The 15957-nt window shown below is 43.1% G+C and overlaps 1 protein-coding gene and 1 long non-coding RNA gene across 3 annotated transcripts in view; one reads left to right on the forward strand and one right to left on the reverse strand.

The window, feature by feature from the left end:
• Positions 1-15957, reverse strand: part of CDH9 (cadherin 9) — a 143424-nt gene that overhangs the window by 23833 nt on the left and 103634 nt on the right. For both annotated transcript variants that reach the window (XM_079984954.1, XM_079984955.1), the window contains exons 5-6: positions 14855-15022; positions 1922-2109 (exon numbers count right to left, since the gene is read on the reverse strand). In XM_079984954.1, the coding sequence (XP_079841080.1) occupies positions 1922-2109; positions 14855-15022 (356 nt within the window). The remainder of the gene's footprint in view (positions 1-1921; positions 2110-14854; positions 15023-15957) is intronic.
• Positions 4477-11233, forward strand: LOC307221025. The gene is made up of 2 exons (XR_013841292.1): positions 4477-4511; positions 11044-11233. It is a non-coding gene; the product is annotated as an uncharacterized lncRNA (long non-coding RNA).

Consider the following 15957-nt stretch of genomic DNA (forward strand, 5'->3'; position numbering starts at 1 on the left):
AACTATGTGACAAAGTAAACCTAAATCCAGAAAGGCAACTGGAATTTTAGTAAAACTGTTCCTGCTTTGCTGTCACTTGAACTTGTGAATTTATTTGGGTGACTGTTACTATGGCTCTTACATTTCTTGGGAGATGATGGTGAATTGTCAGAGGTGAAGGAGCAGTGCAAGCTACTCTCCATACAGCCTCCAACATGAACTGGGCCTGCCCGGTGAGCACTTGGATTAGGCAGACCATGCTCCATCTCACATGATCTCCTCTAGGCTTTCCATTTTGATGGATTTGGCTTGTGTGAAGGGCACAGTTCAAGTAGGGTCCATCTGTATAGTGGAGAGCATTGATCCACCAAGGTACTGCAGTGCTGTTCTGGATCAATATATGAACCAGTGAAGAGTTATAGAAGTCTATGGGTAACCTGTGCTTTGGGTTACTACTCTCTTGTAAGGGTTAAATTTGATGAAGTTATCCCGTTAGTGTAAGGACTTCTGCCTGTGCAATAGGACTTCATCTCCCTCTTCTCTTCACCCGCCCAACCCCCAATCAGCTCTGGAGGGTTGGGGTGTGTGGAAATCCTAGAACAGTCTTGGGGGGGGGCGCAGATGTGCACAGGGAGAGGAGAGAGAGGAAGTCTTGTTGCACATGTGGGATTCCTTGTGCTAATGGGATAACTTGATTGGACACATATATCCCATTGTTTGTAGGGCATGTGGTCCCCACTACAGCAGAAAGCTGTCCAAATATACTAATGTGCATGCAATTTAACTCCTGCCTAGCTGCGAGCTATAACACATACTGTAGTTTAGAGGCACATACCACACTGTTGAAGATAAATAATATGTCTATCCTGCAACCTCCTTGCACTATGGAGAGACAGGGTATAGATTTGCTCTGACACACAAATTATTATTTTTCTCTCTGTCTTTTAATATAAACTATGAGTAGAAGCCATTTGTACGCTAGTCAGTGGGAGATCAAGAGAGACCTGAAAGCCGATGCCCTGGGCCAGCAGTTCCTTACAGGAATTTGCCCACAGAATTTCTTGACCTGCAGGTGTTTCTTCATCTATTTGACTGGAGAAGACAGCCAACAGGCATGCAGGAAGGACACAGGGATGAGGCATCCCCCCAAAAAGCTTGAGACTGTTAAGATCCCATCAAAATATTTATTAGTAAGGCGAGAGGAAGCCTTAGAACCCAAGTATTGCTAACACAATTTTAATTTGTGCCCATCTCCTTTAAAGGAAAGCAGTAGCTATAAGTCCATATTAAATTTATGTGTGTTCACATTATATATATATATATATATATATATATATATATATATATATATTATATATATTATATATATTATATATATTATATATATATATATATATATATATATATATATATATATATATATATATATAATCTGTTTGACAGAGTCCAGGCAGCAGGGAAGGTCTCATTAGTAGACCAAAAGCTGCCCATGGAATGTGCTCATTAGAGGCTGGAATTCCTCAGACCTCTATCTTTAGGACCAGATTTCATAGTTTGGCTGTCTCCAATCACTGCAAACCAAACCGCAAGAGTTCACCCTGGTGGGCTGCTTTGTGAAACTAACCACCCTCCCTTACCCTGACATATCCATCCTTCAGAAGTTGTCATGCAGGGATGTCTGAATGCATCTGACAGGCCTGAGCTCCCAAGGATATCTCTATAGGTGAACTGACATACTCAAAACAAAACAAAAAAACCCATACCACAAGTTCTGAAGTTTAACGGTTACCTGGCAATGAAAAGAAGAAGAACAGACATAATATGCTAGCTTCTCTGCAGCTGACCTCACAGGGAACCTTCTCCTCCCTTCTGTCTGGGAGAAAACACACACCCTAAGACCTGGAGTGCTAAGTCCAATAAAAGAGAAGGAGGAAAAATAAACCTTTTTGACAGTTATAATCCCTTCCTGTGTGTCCTTGTCAGTGATGATATCAAAGACGTCCGATCCATCGCCGGGAGCTATGCTGTACTCAATCTCAGCGTTTTCACCCATATCAGGGTCATTGGCTTTTATCCTGCCAAGCGAAGTTCCGAGTGGTGCAGACTCCAGGGAGCTGAACTGATATGTGCCTGGGAAATAAAACAACAATGCAAGAAACTTGTGTGAGAGAGAGTGTGAGCGTGCACATTCATAGGTGTTTCATCTGCATACATAATTTTAAAATGGCATGAGAAGAAACAGAGAAGGCTCCTCAGTGGCCTGGTGAGTTGAGGAAAGCACCACAAGGCAAGAGTTAATCTGAACACAGTGGTAAGGAGTACCTGTCAGAGACAAGAGATTTTTTTTTCTTGTGGTGGGAAAAGATTGTGCTGCTTCAAAAGCCTCTTACCGCTACTTTTCTTGCAAATGTTTAGAAATTCAAATGCAAATAGGAACCCTGCAGTTGTTACGGCACTAACTGTCTAGTGCCATTAATGATCTCCACCTCCTATTTTGAAAATTAAATCTAAAAGCAAGAATGGTTTCTTTAGTTTACAAAGCCTCAGAAACTGGTGGATCTTGAAAATCGAACTGCCACTGGCTTTTGCCCGAAGCAAAATCTGAGGTGGTTTTGGATGGCTCTGTTCAGGCAACAGACGTGTTGGACTTTTAAAAAGAAGTCCTTTCTTTTTAATGTAAATAAGCCCAAATTTCTCAGTAGGGTTTGTCATCTTTCTGCTCAAGGACGGGGTAAAGTCAGGTAACATTCAGCTGATCTGTGTGGATATTACATAGTTCAAAGTAAGATCAGCTTTCCAAGCAAGCAGTGGGAAATTCAGTATGCGGGCTCTAATTAGAAACCTGAGTATAGCAGTTTGCTCACTTTTAACGTTGGTTGCCTTCAGAGTTGTAGGGGAAATCTGAGTACATCTGGAAAACTTGCCTAGATCAAGTTTTCCAGAGAAGCGGACACGGAGCAATGGTTCCAAACTACAAGAAAAAAGATTCCACCTAAACATTAGGAAGAACTTCCTGACAGTAAGAGCTGTTCGACAGTGGAATTTGCTGCCAAGGTGTGTGGTGGAGTCTCCTTCTTTGGAGGTCTTTAAGCAGAGGCTTGACAACCATATGTCAGGAGTGCTCTGATGGTGTTTCCTGCTTGGCAGGGGGTTGGACTCGATGGCCCTTGTGGTCTCTTCCAACTCTATGATTCTATGATTCTATGATTCTAAATAATCCTTTGTAAAAGTGCAGGTTGTCACTCAGGACTTCTGAGGAAAAGCTGAGTGCTCACATACAAAGTGAAGGATGCACAACATCACAGCAGCCCAAAATTTCTTATAGCACAATCCAAACCTTCTGTCCCCAGTGGGTGGGATTTTGCCACTGCTAATGCACCTTTACAGCTCATGATGGAATGATTGTTTGCAAGCTGGGACAGCGATTGGGCTCGCTGCCATCACATGACATCGGTGTGCTCAGCTTGGGATCCAATGGATCCCAGGCCAGCTCAGCCTCACCCTGCCTCCAGAAGGCCTAATTTCAAGACCACCTGCTGTTTTCTGGAGTGGGAATCCCACTGATGGCACTGCCACCTACCTGTTTGATAGGCAGTAGGGGAATGCTGTACTGAGGCTTGCGTCACTATGTTGGTAATGGCTAGCAGGAGGCTGGTTTAGCTGGGGCTGGGACAGCACCCAGGGCTGTCTTAAGCATATGCGGCACCAGGGTACAAAGATCTGCCCGGCGCCCCTCAACCCAGGTTGCCCATTCCCAGGCATGCAGGAGGGCGGAGTAGGCCGGCCACCTCACTGTCTTCCTGGCTCAGTCAGCCCCGAACCCGCAGCGCAGAGCCGCCCACATCAGAAGAGCCCACAGAGGCGCTCCGACCGACGGATGGGCGGGCTCTTCCCCAGACTCAACTCTCAGGCCCTAGATTCACGGCCTGGTGCCCCTGAGAGCCCGGCACCTGGGTGCCCCACACCCCTAGCATCTATGGGTAAGACAGCGCTGACAGCACCTCTGTCCAAGCCACACAGCCCAAGCCTGGCATTGCTCTGCTAGGCTGACATTCTGTGCCCACATATATGGGACCACGTTCCATTGGATAATATTGGACATGCTCCTGAATAAGCATGCATAGACTTTCACTGTTAAGAGAATGTTTGTTCCTGTATTAACTTCCTTGTATGATTAGGTCATTAGATTCGGCCCTACAGATTTTTGTGCCCATAGGCACTTAAAAAAATCAGTGTCTTTTCAGTATTGGCCTCTTCCCCGTGGAACTCCCTGCCTAAGGAAATCTACCAATGTAACTCATCTCTGTATTAAGAAGCTGAATGGGGGGGTGGGGAGAGATTTCTGTTTCTTAAAGTCTCAAGTTAGTTGATAATGAATATCTTTGTGCTCCTGTTTATTTTTGCTGTGGCTGATTGGTGATTTGAATTGCATATGGTAATTGGATATTTTAGCTGTTTTAATAATTGAATGGTTTAGAAAGCCTAATTTTATTTTCTAGGAACTATGCTGGAGATGTTCTTTGAACTGAAAGGTGAGCTCAAAATTAAGCAAATGAATATATCATGTCTGATCAAAAGGCATGGAAACAAAGGGGCAATTTCTCTTTCTATTTTGAGTTCTCTTTTTCAATCCAATCTCAGAACTGAGGAGATGCGTCATGTTTCTGACACTGGGAATAAATCAGTCCTGGATGCTACATAGCAATCAGCCAGTTATGCAGGAGTTCAGATGCATGCACAGGGGTCTATAAGCCCAGGATGTTCCTCATTTTCTTTCATGTTCAGGAGATAGTTTTAGAATATACAGTCATACCTCAGGTTGTGCTTCAGGATGAGCATGTTCAAGTTGCGCTCCGCAGCACCCTGGAAGTAACGGAGCGCGTTACTTCCGGGTTTCGACGCTTGCGCATGCACAGATGCTCAAAATGACGTCACGCACATGCGCAGAAGCAGTGAAAAGCGATGTGCACGTGCACAGACGTGCTGTCACTGGTTACATTTGCTTCTAGATGTGAACAGGGTTCCGGAACAGATCCCGTTCGCATCTAGAGGTACCACTGTAATATAGAAGGCCTACAATGCAGACAAATAAGCATTTCCCTTCAGAGAAGAAAGTAAGAAGCTTCTACACATGTGGACATTGAAGTTTGTAGCCCAGTGTTACAGCAGATGCTTTGTTGATCACCAGGGCTGTCTTAAGCATATCCGGTGCTGTGGTGCAAAGATCCCTCCAGCGCCTGCCCCCCCCCCCCCCCCGTTTCCCAGACTTGTTGACCTTTTTTAAGAAGTGCGCTCACTCAGTCGAAGTCTCGCAGTCCTTGCTTGGGGAGGAAGGGGGGAGAGAGTGTGTGAGTGGGAGGGGATCAGGCAGGGGATGGAAACGTGGCTCATGTGATGGAGTGCAGAGTTGGTGGGGGCAGCAGGAGAAGGCAGGCTCTGTGCAAGGTATGGAGAAGCAGGGGAAGGAGGGAGGGGCGCTGGGGGCAGCAGTTGCAGTGTGTAGCCTCGAGCGCAGGTATCTTTTGAGGTGGAGTGGATGGGGGAAGAGGTGGTAGAGTCATGTTTATTATACGCAGAGCTTGGGATGCAAGCACACATCACACAACCAAGGGGGTGGTATGTCGCAGAGCCAGTGGAGAGAGCTCCGGACTGCAGGAAAGCATCCGGAGCCGTCCCACATCCGATGGGCGCTGGAGGTGCGCAGGCACCAAGTCCCTGCTCTGCCTCGCTTATTTCCCCGCTCTCCCCTACCCGGACTCTCCGCCTGGTGCCCTCCACTGCTTGGTGCCATGGTTCGCCACGCCACTACACCCAATGGTAAAGATGTCCCTGTTGATCACAACCAACACAATCACCTGTTTCAGAGAAGCAGCCCATCTTAGAGTGTTAGGCTCCTGTTTCATACTAGCTATGACTGCAGAGATGTTCCTGAACACTGTCATATAGGGCAGAGCCATGAAAAAAAATGCATTACATGCAGGGCCGGGTTTAGGTTTGATGAGGCCCTAAGCTACTAAAGGTAATGCAGCCGTTTATATGTCCAGCTGTCCTTTGTCAACAACAAATTGTCACTGTTTTTTTGTGTTGAATATATGCTATGTGGTAATTTATGGACCTAATAGGTATCGAAAGCCATTTGCACATAACAAAATATGTATTTTATCGAAGTGATTGTTGAACTGAAATCCAATTAAGAAGAAGTATGCAACCAGTCCATGCAGAATTTAGATACCCTATATATAGAAATGAGCAAACCAGTGATATTTTAGGGAGCAGGCTAGCAGGTGGGGCCCATTACTTACATCATAGGTGCCTACACAACACAAAACACTGTTTCTGTATGTAGGTTTTATTTTATTTGTTTTTTATCTTATATTTTGGAAATGTACATTCAGGTTTTGTTTCCTTTAAATTTTTTTGGGGCCCCCAAGAGAGTGGGGCCCTAAGCTCTAGCTTGTTTAGCTTATGCATAAATCTGGCACTGATTACATGAGTACATGAGGTCTGAAGTACTCTGTGATCTGTCTGTGGGCCACAGTCCTAAAGGTCATGAATGAAGACTTTGGAATGTCACCAACGAAGCATTGGTTGTTCTTTTCTTTTCAGAACAAACTATGTTGATAAAGTCAAGATCACTTTGTGCAGAGCAAAGTGAGAGATGAAAAGGTATGGAACATGCTGGTTCATTGTGCATGTAAGAGGGTCTATTTCTTAGTGGTCCGTCATATAAAACCCCAAACCTCCCTCTATGTACAAAAGGAGAACATGAAGGAGAGGGCTTGACTAACTCCTGAGGATGTTCTAGTTTTCTTTGGGTTTGTGTGTTTATATATGGGAATATTTATAAGGTTATTTTTATATTAAAATACATATTTTAAAATATACTGTGTCCATGTGCAGTCTGAAGTTACGAGGTTTACAGAGTGGTAGTCATGGTAGCACGTTGCAGCAGATACAAGAAAGGGTGTTGTGGCACTATATTTATTACAGTATATTTATTATTTCATAAGCTTTCCTGGAACACATTAATTGGTTCTTTTGTGTAGAGACTGGGCTATTTGTTCTATGCAGAATGCTGAAAGCCACTGCTGGGAGATAACATATATCACTCTGGAAGATGAACAAGTGAATGAACAACTGATTGTGTGACTGGCACAATCCGCAATTAGATAGTGTAATAGTGTTGCCAGAGTAGAAAGAGGGACAGATTTGGCATCTGGGTTTACTGCAGGGTCTGGCCCCAGATCTCTGTTATGTGGCCTGTAGTTGCTGATGAGTGGTTACTTTGGGGTAGTTGTCTGGGGCTTTCTGTAAGTACAGACCTACCACCCAAGGCCTGTGAAATTGAGGTGTCTATTGGCTGATAATAGCCTATAGATCACTGATTATGTTTGAGTGGTTTCAGTTGGGAACTATAAATAATGACAAGTGGGTTTCTGTCATTTTCTCTTCAAGGTTTGTCCTGTAGTAGTACCATTCTGGCTTGGTTGATCTCCCACATCAATGGATGAGGGAGGTGCTGTGGTTTGATGAATGCCTGATGCAACTTTTTTCTATCTTGTGAGTGTCATGAATCTGAGCTGATGCAATTATATCATAGAGATTGGGTGTAGACGATAGTTTTTGTAGTGCATGTTCTGGATGCACTTTGGAATCATGTAAGGAGGTGTAGCAGACATTTGGTTTCCTATGTATAGTGATGCTTATACTGTATGTCCATTGTATAATTTTACAGTAGTTTCAAGAAAGTGAACCTGCTATCTGAATAGGTCAAGGCTCAAGTTGATGTCAGGTTGAAGGTTATTGAAATCTGGGTAGAACTGCTCAAACTGTCTTCTATTGATAAGTCCAGATGATAAAGATGTCATAAATGTGGCAACTGACAACTGGCTAAAATGTTTTAAAATGTTTTAAATGGTTCCAATTTTGTTTTTGTTGGATTGGTGTTGGTTAAATGTCTAGTTGGCGTTGGTGGTTATTTTAATTTGGGCATAACTGTAAACTGTCTGTTGTTGCTGTTGATTTCTATTGATTTATTTATTTGTTTGTTGCTTGTAAATGATATTTTGTTTTTTAAAAATGTTTGATGTTTTGTTGTGTTGTGTTTTTATATATGATATTAGCTGCCTAGAGTGGCTGGGGAAACCCAGCCAGATGGGCAGGATAGATGATAGATAGATAGATAGATATAGATATAGATAGATATAGAGATATAGAGATATAGAGACAGAGATAGATATAGAGATAGAGATAGAGATAGAGATAGAGATAGAGATAGAGATAGAGATAGAGATAGAGATGATAGAGAGATAGAGATAGAGATAGAGATAGAGATAGAGATAGAGATAGAGATAGAGATAGAGATAGAGATAGAGATAGATATAGAGATATAGATATACGGTAGATAGATAGAGATAGATAGATGATAGATAGATAGATAGATAGATAGATGATAGATAGATAGATAGATAGATAGATAGATAGATATAGATAGATGATAGATAGATGATAGATCGATCGATCGATCGATCGATCGATAGATAGATAGATAGATAGATAGATAGATATAGATATAGACATAGGTATAGTGTGTTTCAAGGAGAGGAGAGGCTTTAGGAGACAGGTGATGAGAATGGGGTATTCTAAATCAGCCATGAGATGCTGGCATACTTTGGGTCCATCCAAGAGTGCCCATGGCAGAGCCATTGATCTGAAGATAAATGTTCTCCCTAAATCTGAAATGAATGTGAGTACCAAGTGGCAAAGTTTGGTGGCCAGAACTCCATCTAGGATGATATTACTGATGGCTTATATCCCATCCTTGTGCAAATATTGGTGTAGACTAGGGTAGTGTGTACTGGAAGCTTGTCACCAGATTGTCTTTTCCTCAGAAAGTCGGTTGTATTCCGAACCAAGCGAGAGTACTGGTGGCATATGGCCTGCAAACAGAGTCCGTATATCCAAACACCCCATCTGTGATGGTATCGGAAGCCTAAACTTATGGGGCACCTAAAGTGCCATGGTTTCTGTAGTTTGGGTAGTAAATAGAAAATGTCTAGTTGAGGCTCCTGAGATGTATGGCTTTTGATTTGCACTTTGGTAGGAAATTCCTCCATCAGATTGTGTAGATCTTTCTGGTATTCCTCCGTTGGATCTGATAACTGGGTCCTGTAAAATGTCATGGTGAAGTTGCCTCTCAGCCTCATATCTGAAATGTTCACAATGATCACTGCTGCTTCTTTGTCAGCTTTTTAAACTATGATGGCAGTACTATTTTTGAGATGATGCTGTTTGCTGATTACCTCAGCTTGGGCATGGCAGCAAATGCGATTGACACAGAAATCTAATCCGGTTTTATGACCATCTGGGAGGGTCCAGCCGCAGCCCTTTTTTATCATGTCAGGTGCAGCAAAGGAATTTCATGACGACTGAAAAACAGTGGGATTTGAAAGGTGTATTTTTCTACCCGCATTTGCACCAAGAACCTAATTAAACTCATGCTCACACAGTCAATAAACAGAAGCAATACCATGTAATCACAACTTGGTGTTAAGAGCTTGAATTTCAATTGGCAAGAGACAAAGCTGAAACAGCTCTAAATCAGTGAAGGCAAATACATAGCAGCACAAAAGAAATCTGATAAAACGTCGGTGTAAGAAGGGACACATTTTGAATGTTAAAATAACTGCTTTTCTTAAAATTAAAGGAAGCAACTTGAGTGCACTATACCAGTCCTGTAAAAGCATCCAACCAAGATTTAGTAAAAGGGGAAAGGGCCCTTTAGGGGGAGATGTGGATCTGTATCTACAATTAAGTCAGCATACAAGGTGCCCATTAGCTGCCTTCAGCATACAAAAAATCAGAAAGAAGACTTTGGTCTAAAGTCAGCAGTGCACTCTTTTGAAAGGTAAGGCAACTATGAGCATAATAACCAGAAGTGAACATAAGAGGTATTGCTCATTACATATAATTTAAATATGGATTATTAAGGTGAGGGAAATTTTCCTTTTTGTAAATAAATTTTCTGGGATAGTAGGGAAATGTGAACTTTTCTAGGGAAAAAGCAAGTAGCAGCCGAGCCTCTCCAGTTTTTAAGGCAGCTGTAGTTCTTGCATCTACTTGGTGGCTCCAAATATCTGTTCTCTGTGAATCCACTCTCTGATCACAATGCATATCCATCTTTGTCCGTCTGCCTGTCCCTCTCTCTCACACACATATATTATACCTGGGTGCTGCTTTGCTCAGACAGAATGGGAGAAATTATTGCTAGAAGCAGATGTGGTTCGTTATTGATCTGAGATGATGAGAGATGCTCTGGCAATCCCCTGTGCTGATTTTGCATTTTTTAGTACATAGACATTTGTTCCAAAATCACTAAAATAAACCCGCAAGGAAACTTTGTTTCAGAAAATTAAATTCTTAGGCAAACAGAGGGAAATTTGAAGAAGGAAATCTATGTGAATGCAGAGTGCATGTGGTAGAACATATGTTTTGCATGCATTGGGTCCCAGATTATGTTCTCAGCATCTCCAGGGAGGAGATACTGTCTGGAATCCTGAAAGAATCTCTGCCAGTCACTATAGACTATCTGGACCAATGATTTAATTCAGTATAAGGCAGTTTACTCTGCTCCTACGTACATCCATCTTAACTTTGTGGGTAACAAAGTGGGTAAATAAGAATAAGAATGGAAGAAGGCATTGGAATTGTAAATTTAGCTCCAAAAAGCTGGTTCACAAATCCCTAATATTGGACCGGTATCAGAATAGCTGGATGTTACGAATTCCTTTGACTTCCACAATTTTCACCTGCTTTATAATGTGCGGGAAGAACAGTAATGGTGGAATTGACTCTTCTCCCGGATATATGTAATGATGATAGGGGGATGTGTTTCTGGGATGGGTACAAACACATTTTCCAGAATGTGTAAGAAAGCTGTCCTTCCTGAGAGCCTATTATCTGCCACTAACACTCTGATTGTTATTCCAGTTCAGTAACTCCTACCTGACTCTTAATAGCCAATTTCTTGACTCTAAAATAATCCCTACTCCTCTCTTTTCTCAGGTGGAGTAGAATGGGGAGAAGTACAGCTAGCCTACTCAGCAACAAAAATAATTAACACACCTGGATATAGGTCTCTGAGGAAGATGGGCAGTCCACATATAACCCTTGAGATTTATTGTTCGGTGGTCAGTCAAGATTAGAACTGAGGTCTTCAAAGATGCGCTTGATAAATGACCCCCTGGATCTGTTACATATGTGCAAGTGTGTAGTCATTTGGGGGGAAGGGGGGTAGGCTAGGCGCCTCCTCTGAATGGGCCCACCTGCCGCCAATGCAATACATGCACTTTGCCCAATCCGTATAACTGACAGAGTTCAAGTCAAGTGGAAGATCATGCTCTTGCTCTTATGTCTTGCCATTGCTGGCATGCTCAAAGAGGACATGTTAACAAGCAACGATAGGAGAGGAGGAGGAGAAAATGAAGGGGCTAAGGGCTCACTGGTATTGCATGTGCTTTGCATGCAGAAGATCCCAGGTCCAATCTCTGGCAGCTCCAGATTTCACTGGGAATGTGCCCTGTCTGAAACCGTGGAGAGCCATTGCTGATCAGTGTCGACAATACTAATTTGGAGGGACCAAAAAAATTGCCTGTGGTCATGGCCACACCATACACTGCAACATAGGAAGCTGACTTATACCAAGAGCACACCATCACTTTAAAGCAACCTTGTGTCACTTTAACTGACACACATTCTCCCAAAGAATCCTGGGAAGTGTAGTTGGTTAAGGGTGCAGGAGCCCTGCAAGTGGTCTCCTGACAACTCTTGGCACCCTTAACAAACTACACTTCCCAGGGTTCTTTGCAAAAAGCCATGGCTGTTAGAGTGATTTAACAGTGCTTTAAAGATATGGTGTGTGTGACCTTGGTATAAGGCACCTTCCTGTCTTGCTGTGATCCCTGCCCATCTGTTGTGATGTAGGCCATTGTAGTGCCCAATGCTGTCTATTTCTGACACTGGCCATGCCCTCACAAGTAGAGTGCAGATAAAGCCTGAGCCGGATGTTATACTGTGGTACCTCAGGTTAAGTACTTAATTCGTTCCGGAGGTCCGTAGTTAACCTGAAACTGTTCTTAACCTGAAGCACCACTTTAGCTAATGGGCCTTCCGCTGCCGCCGCGCTGCCGGAGCACAATTTCTGTTCTCATCCTGAAGCAAAGTTCTTAACCTGAAGCACAATTTCAGGGTTAGTGGAGTCTGTAATCTGAAGCGTATGTAACCTGAAGCGTATGTTACCCGAGGTACCACTGTATTCAAAATCCAGAGAGCCACCCTCCTTTCAGAAAATAAACTTTAGTACAGGGTGATTTAGACAAATAAGTGGTAGCAGGAGGGTATGCTTCCCTTTCTCCACCCACAGTATTTCTGCTACAAATCCTTCCCTTGAGTCACTTCTCTTTGTGCAGGGTATCTAACATATGTATCTGAATGTGCACAAGAACCTGGAACCTCTTGGTAGGGACAGCAACTTGCGGGGTGGGATGTGTGCCTTGCAACAGTAACGCTGGGCAAGAAAAAGTTAAAAACACATATTTTCAGTCTCCACTCTAAATTCGCTCTTTCCAAGGCAGTTTTTCCACAAAAAAAGCAGCTGTCAGGATATGAGTTTTCATATAGTGGAACAACTGTATGATGACATGAGCCTTCGTGAGTCAAACCCCTCTCTGTCGGGTGCACAAAAGCTTATGCCACAATAAGTTTGTTGACTCTTAGTGATTTGATATGCCAGTGAATAAAGGGCACACTTACTTGTTATTTGAGGCTGCAACTAAAATAATCTAAGACCTTAAAAAGAAGGCACACTAATCTCCATAGGCTCTTATTTCTTTTGTGCTCACGAAAAAGCCACAGGGAAAACTAAGAGCTAAACCCCCCCCCCCCAACAACAGCAGCCTTGATATCAAAGCTTCTTTATGGGTACCTTCCAATATGTAGTCTTCACCCTCTTTATGAGACTGTCACTGAGTGACATACAGTATGGCAGAATATATGTGATACTAGCCTACTTTGGCTTCGCCAACTTCAATGTGATTAATTACTCTATCACACCCTTGCATTTTAAGCAGACCTCTGAGCTAAGTCATGAGGAGAAGTGAATACATATATTTTGCAAGCATGATAAAAAAAGTGAACAAAACCGATAAATAGTAGAAAGCAGAGAGCGGCTGATAGGTTACAAAGTTTTAATTTAGTTGGGCTTTGTGGCTTTTGAAGAGCACCAGGGTGGGGTGCAAAAGGTAAAAGGTAAAGGACCCCTGGACTGTTAAGTCCAGCCAAAGGCAACCATGGGGTTGCGACACTCATCTCGCTTTCAGGCCGAGGGAGCAGGCATTTGTCCACAGACAGCTTTCCGTGTCATGTGGCCAACAGGACTAAACACCGTGATGGAAACCAGAGTGCACAGAAACTCTGTTTACCTTCCCACCACAGTGGTACCTATTTATCTACTTGCACTGGCATGCTTTCGAACTGCTGGGTTGGCAGAAGCTGGGACAGAGCAATGGGAGCTCACTCCGTAGCGCAGATTTGAACCACTGACCTTCCGATCAGCCTAACAACACTGTCTGTGGCTCCATTTGTGAGAATAAGTGCCCGAATAGGAGAGCTGTTGTGATTTGCATCATCCACGTGTGTGTATGAGCACATGTGTTGCAGCATGTGCTGCAGTGATCAAGCACATCATGCCGGTTGCAGCAACTTCCCCTTTGTCACAGCACCACCATCAAGTGCTGTGCAGTTTGTGAACCAATAGGACAGACAAGGACAGTGGTGGCTATTTAGTTATGTGACTCTGGGATGTGACCTAGATTGTGCGCAAGTTAGATTCCCAGCAAGCAGAATGCAACCCTTTGCCCATGTAAGGTGGCCCGTCAGTGGCTAAAAGTCCTGGACATTATTGGACATTTGGCAGGTCAAAATATATTGGAGTTGCTGCATTCTGTTTCATGGTTTATGAGCTGTGCAGAATCAGGCTTAAAGCTATCACCTGACTCTTCAAAGCCCTGTGTCCCTGAAGGAGTGTCTTTTCTTACATTGTCCAGTCCGGACGCTGAGGTCCAGTTCCAAGGGCTTTCTAGAAATTCCCTCGCTGTGAGATGTGAAGCTACAGGGAGCCAGGCAAAGGGCCTTCTTGGTAGTGGTTCAAAGTGTTGGTGCTGACGTTTAAAGCCCTAAATGGCCTTGGCCCAGTATACCTGAAGGGGCGTCTCTACCCCCATCATTCAGCCCAGACACTCCGAGGGCCTTCTGGTGGTTCCCTCACTGAGAGAAGCAAGGTTACAGAGAACCAGGCAAAGGGCCTTCTTTGTAGTGGCACCCACCCTGTGGAATGCCCTCCCACCAGATGTCAAACAGATAAACAACTATTTGACTTTTAGAAGACATCTGAGGGCAGCCATGTTCAGGAAAGTTTTTAACAGTTGACTTTCTATTGTGTTTTTAATATTTTGTTAGAAGCCGCTCAGAGTGGCTGGGCCAACCCAATCTGATGGGTGGCGTATAAATAATAAACTGATGATGATGGTTATTATAATTCTACAAGCAGCAAAGCTTTGTGCACCTCTAGCTTTTGTTGGTTTGTTTGTTTTTGCTTGTAGACCTGACACTATTATGGGAGTTAACATTTTTTATTTCCTTTGGAAATATTATATATGTATGTATGTATGTATGTATGTATGTATGTATGTTCCTGTGTGACCTTAAATAGCTGCAACACCAGAAATGCATCTGCATTTATGTCCCCAGATGGTGAAGCTTGAACTACAGAGTTTAAAGAGGCTTTTTGAACACATCTGAAGTATTAAATGGTTCATACTCTGGGGGAATCGAGGTGGATTGTCATTGACGTCGGTCAGCGTGATGTTCACCGTTGTGGTTCCTGATAATCCGCCCATCTGGCCGCCCATGTCTTTTGCCTGGATGACCACTTGGTACTGCTCTCGGTTTTCTCGGCTCATATCGGGCAAAGCAGTCTTGATGATGCCTTATAGGGAAGAGAAGAGGGGGAGGAAATATGAGATTGAAGGTGGGGGTAGGTCGAAGGAGAGTATTAAAATGGATTTGTGTCAGATATGCTGTGCCAGTTAATCCACAGTAAATAAACAAAATTGAAGGTGTATGCACTGAAATAAGGCTTTCAGTCCATGACTAGTTTAATGTCACAGCAAGAAAAGAGGGAAACAAGAAGCTCCCATTACTCAATGTTTTTAAATTGGCACTAAATTGATGTAATTATCCTTCTGGGGGGAAAATACAAAAATGGTTACATCTGTCATAATGAAAGCTTTCTGAAAACAACAACAACTTTGACTGGTGGTTATTTTTCCATTTAGGATGAAAGGCTGCAATGAACAGGAGTTTGCAGCCCTCTCCAAAATCATGGCAGGGACTGAAACTATACATGCAGCTGAATATGGTGGAGGAATAATAATAATCAGTGCTTTTTTCTGGGGGGACGCAGAGGTACACATACCCCTAAATATTTTGTGAATCTAAGTTTGGCCTCACTTAGGGGCAGTATTTCAATAGGAGTAGGAAAATGAGAGTTCCCCCTAAACTTTTTTTTAAAAGCACTAACAACAATAACAACAGTTCAGACTGTAGCTAAGGAGGGACCACATTTTTAAAAAATATATATAAATGCATGTAAATAGGAAATTCACACATCAAGGAAAAGGATATGCTAAGCTTTTGTTTGTTTGTTTGTTTGTTTGTTTGTTTGTTTGTTGTGCTACTTTCCTACACACAAATTAGCGTCACAGCCATGCCATATCGTTACACCAGGGAGGGGCAGCAATCCAAACCAGTACCCACCAACTACAGTCTGAAGCAATACAGTTCATTCTTCCAGCCATTTTGCTGTACAGTGGTACCTCGGGTTACATACGCTTCAGGTTACATATGCTTCAGGTTACATAT

This window comes from Podarcis cretensis (genome assembly GCF_951804945.1).
Source record: "Podarcis cretensis genome assembly, chromosome: 7".
Lineage (NCBI taxonomy): Eukaryota > Metazoa > Chordata > Lepidosauria > Squamata > Lacertidae > Podarcis > Podarcis cretensis.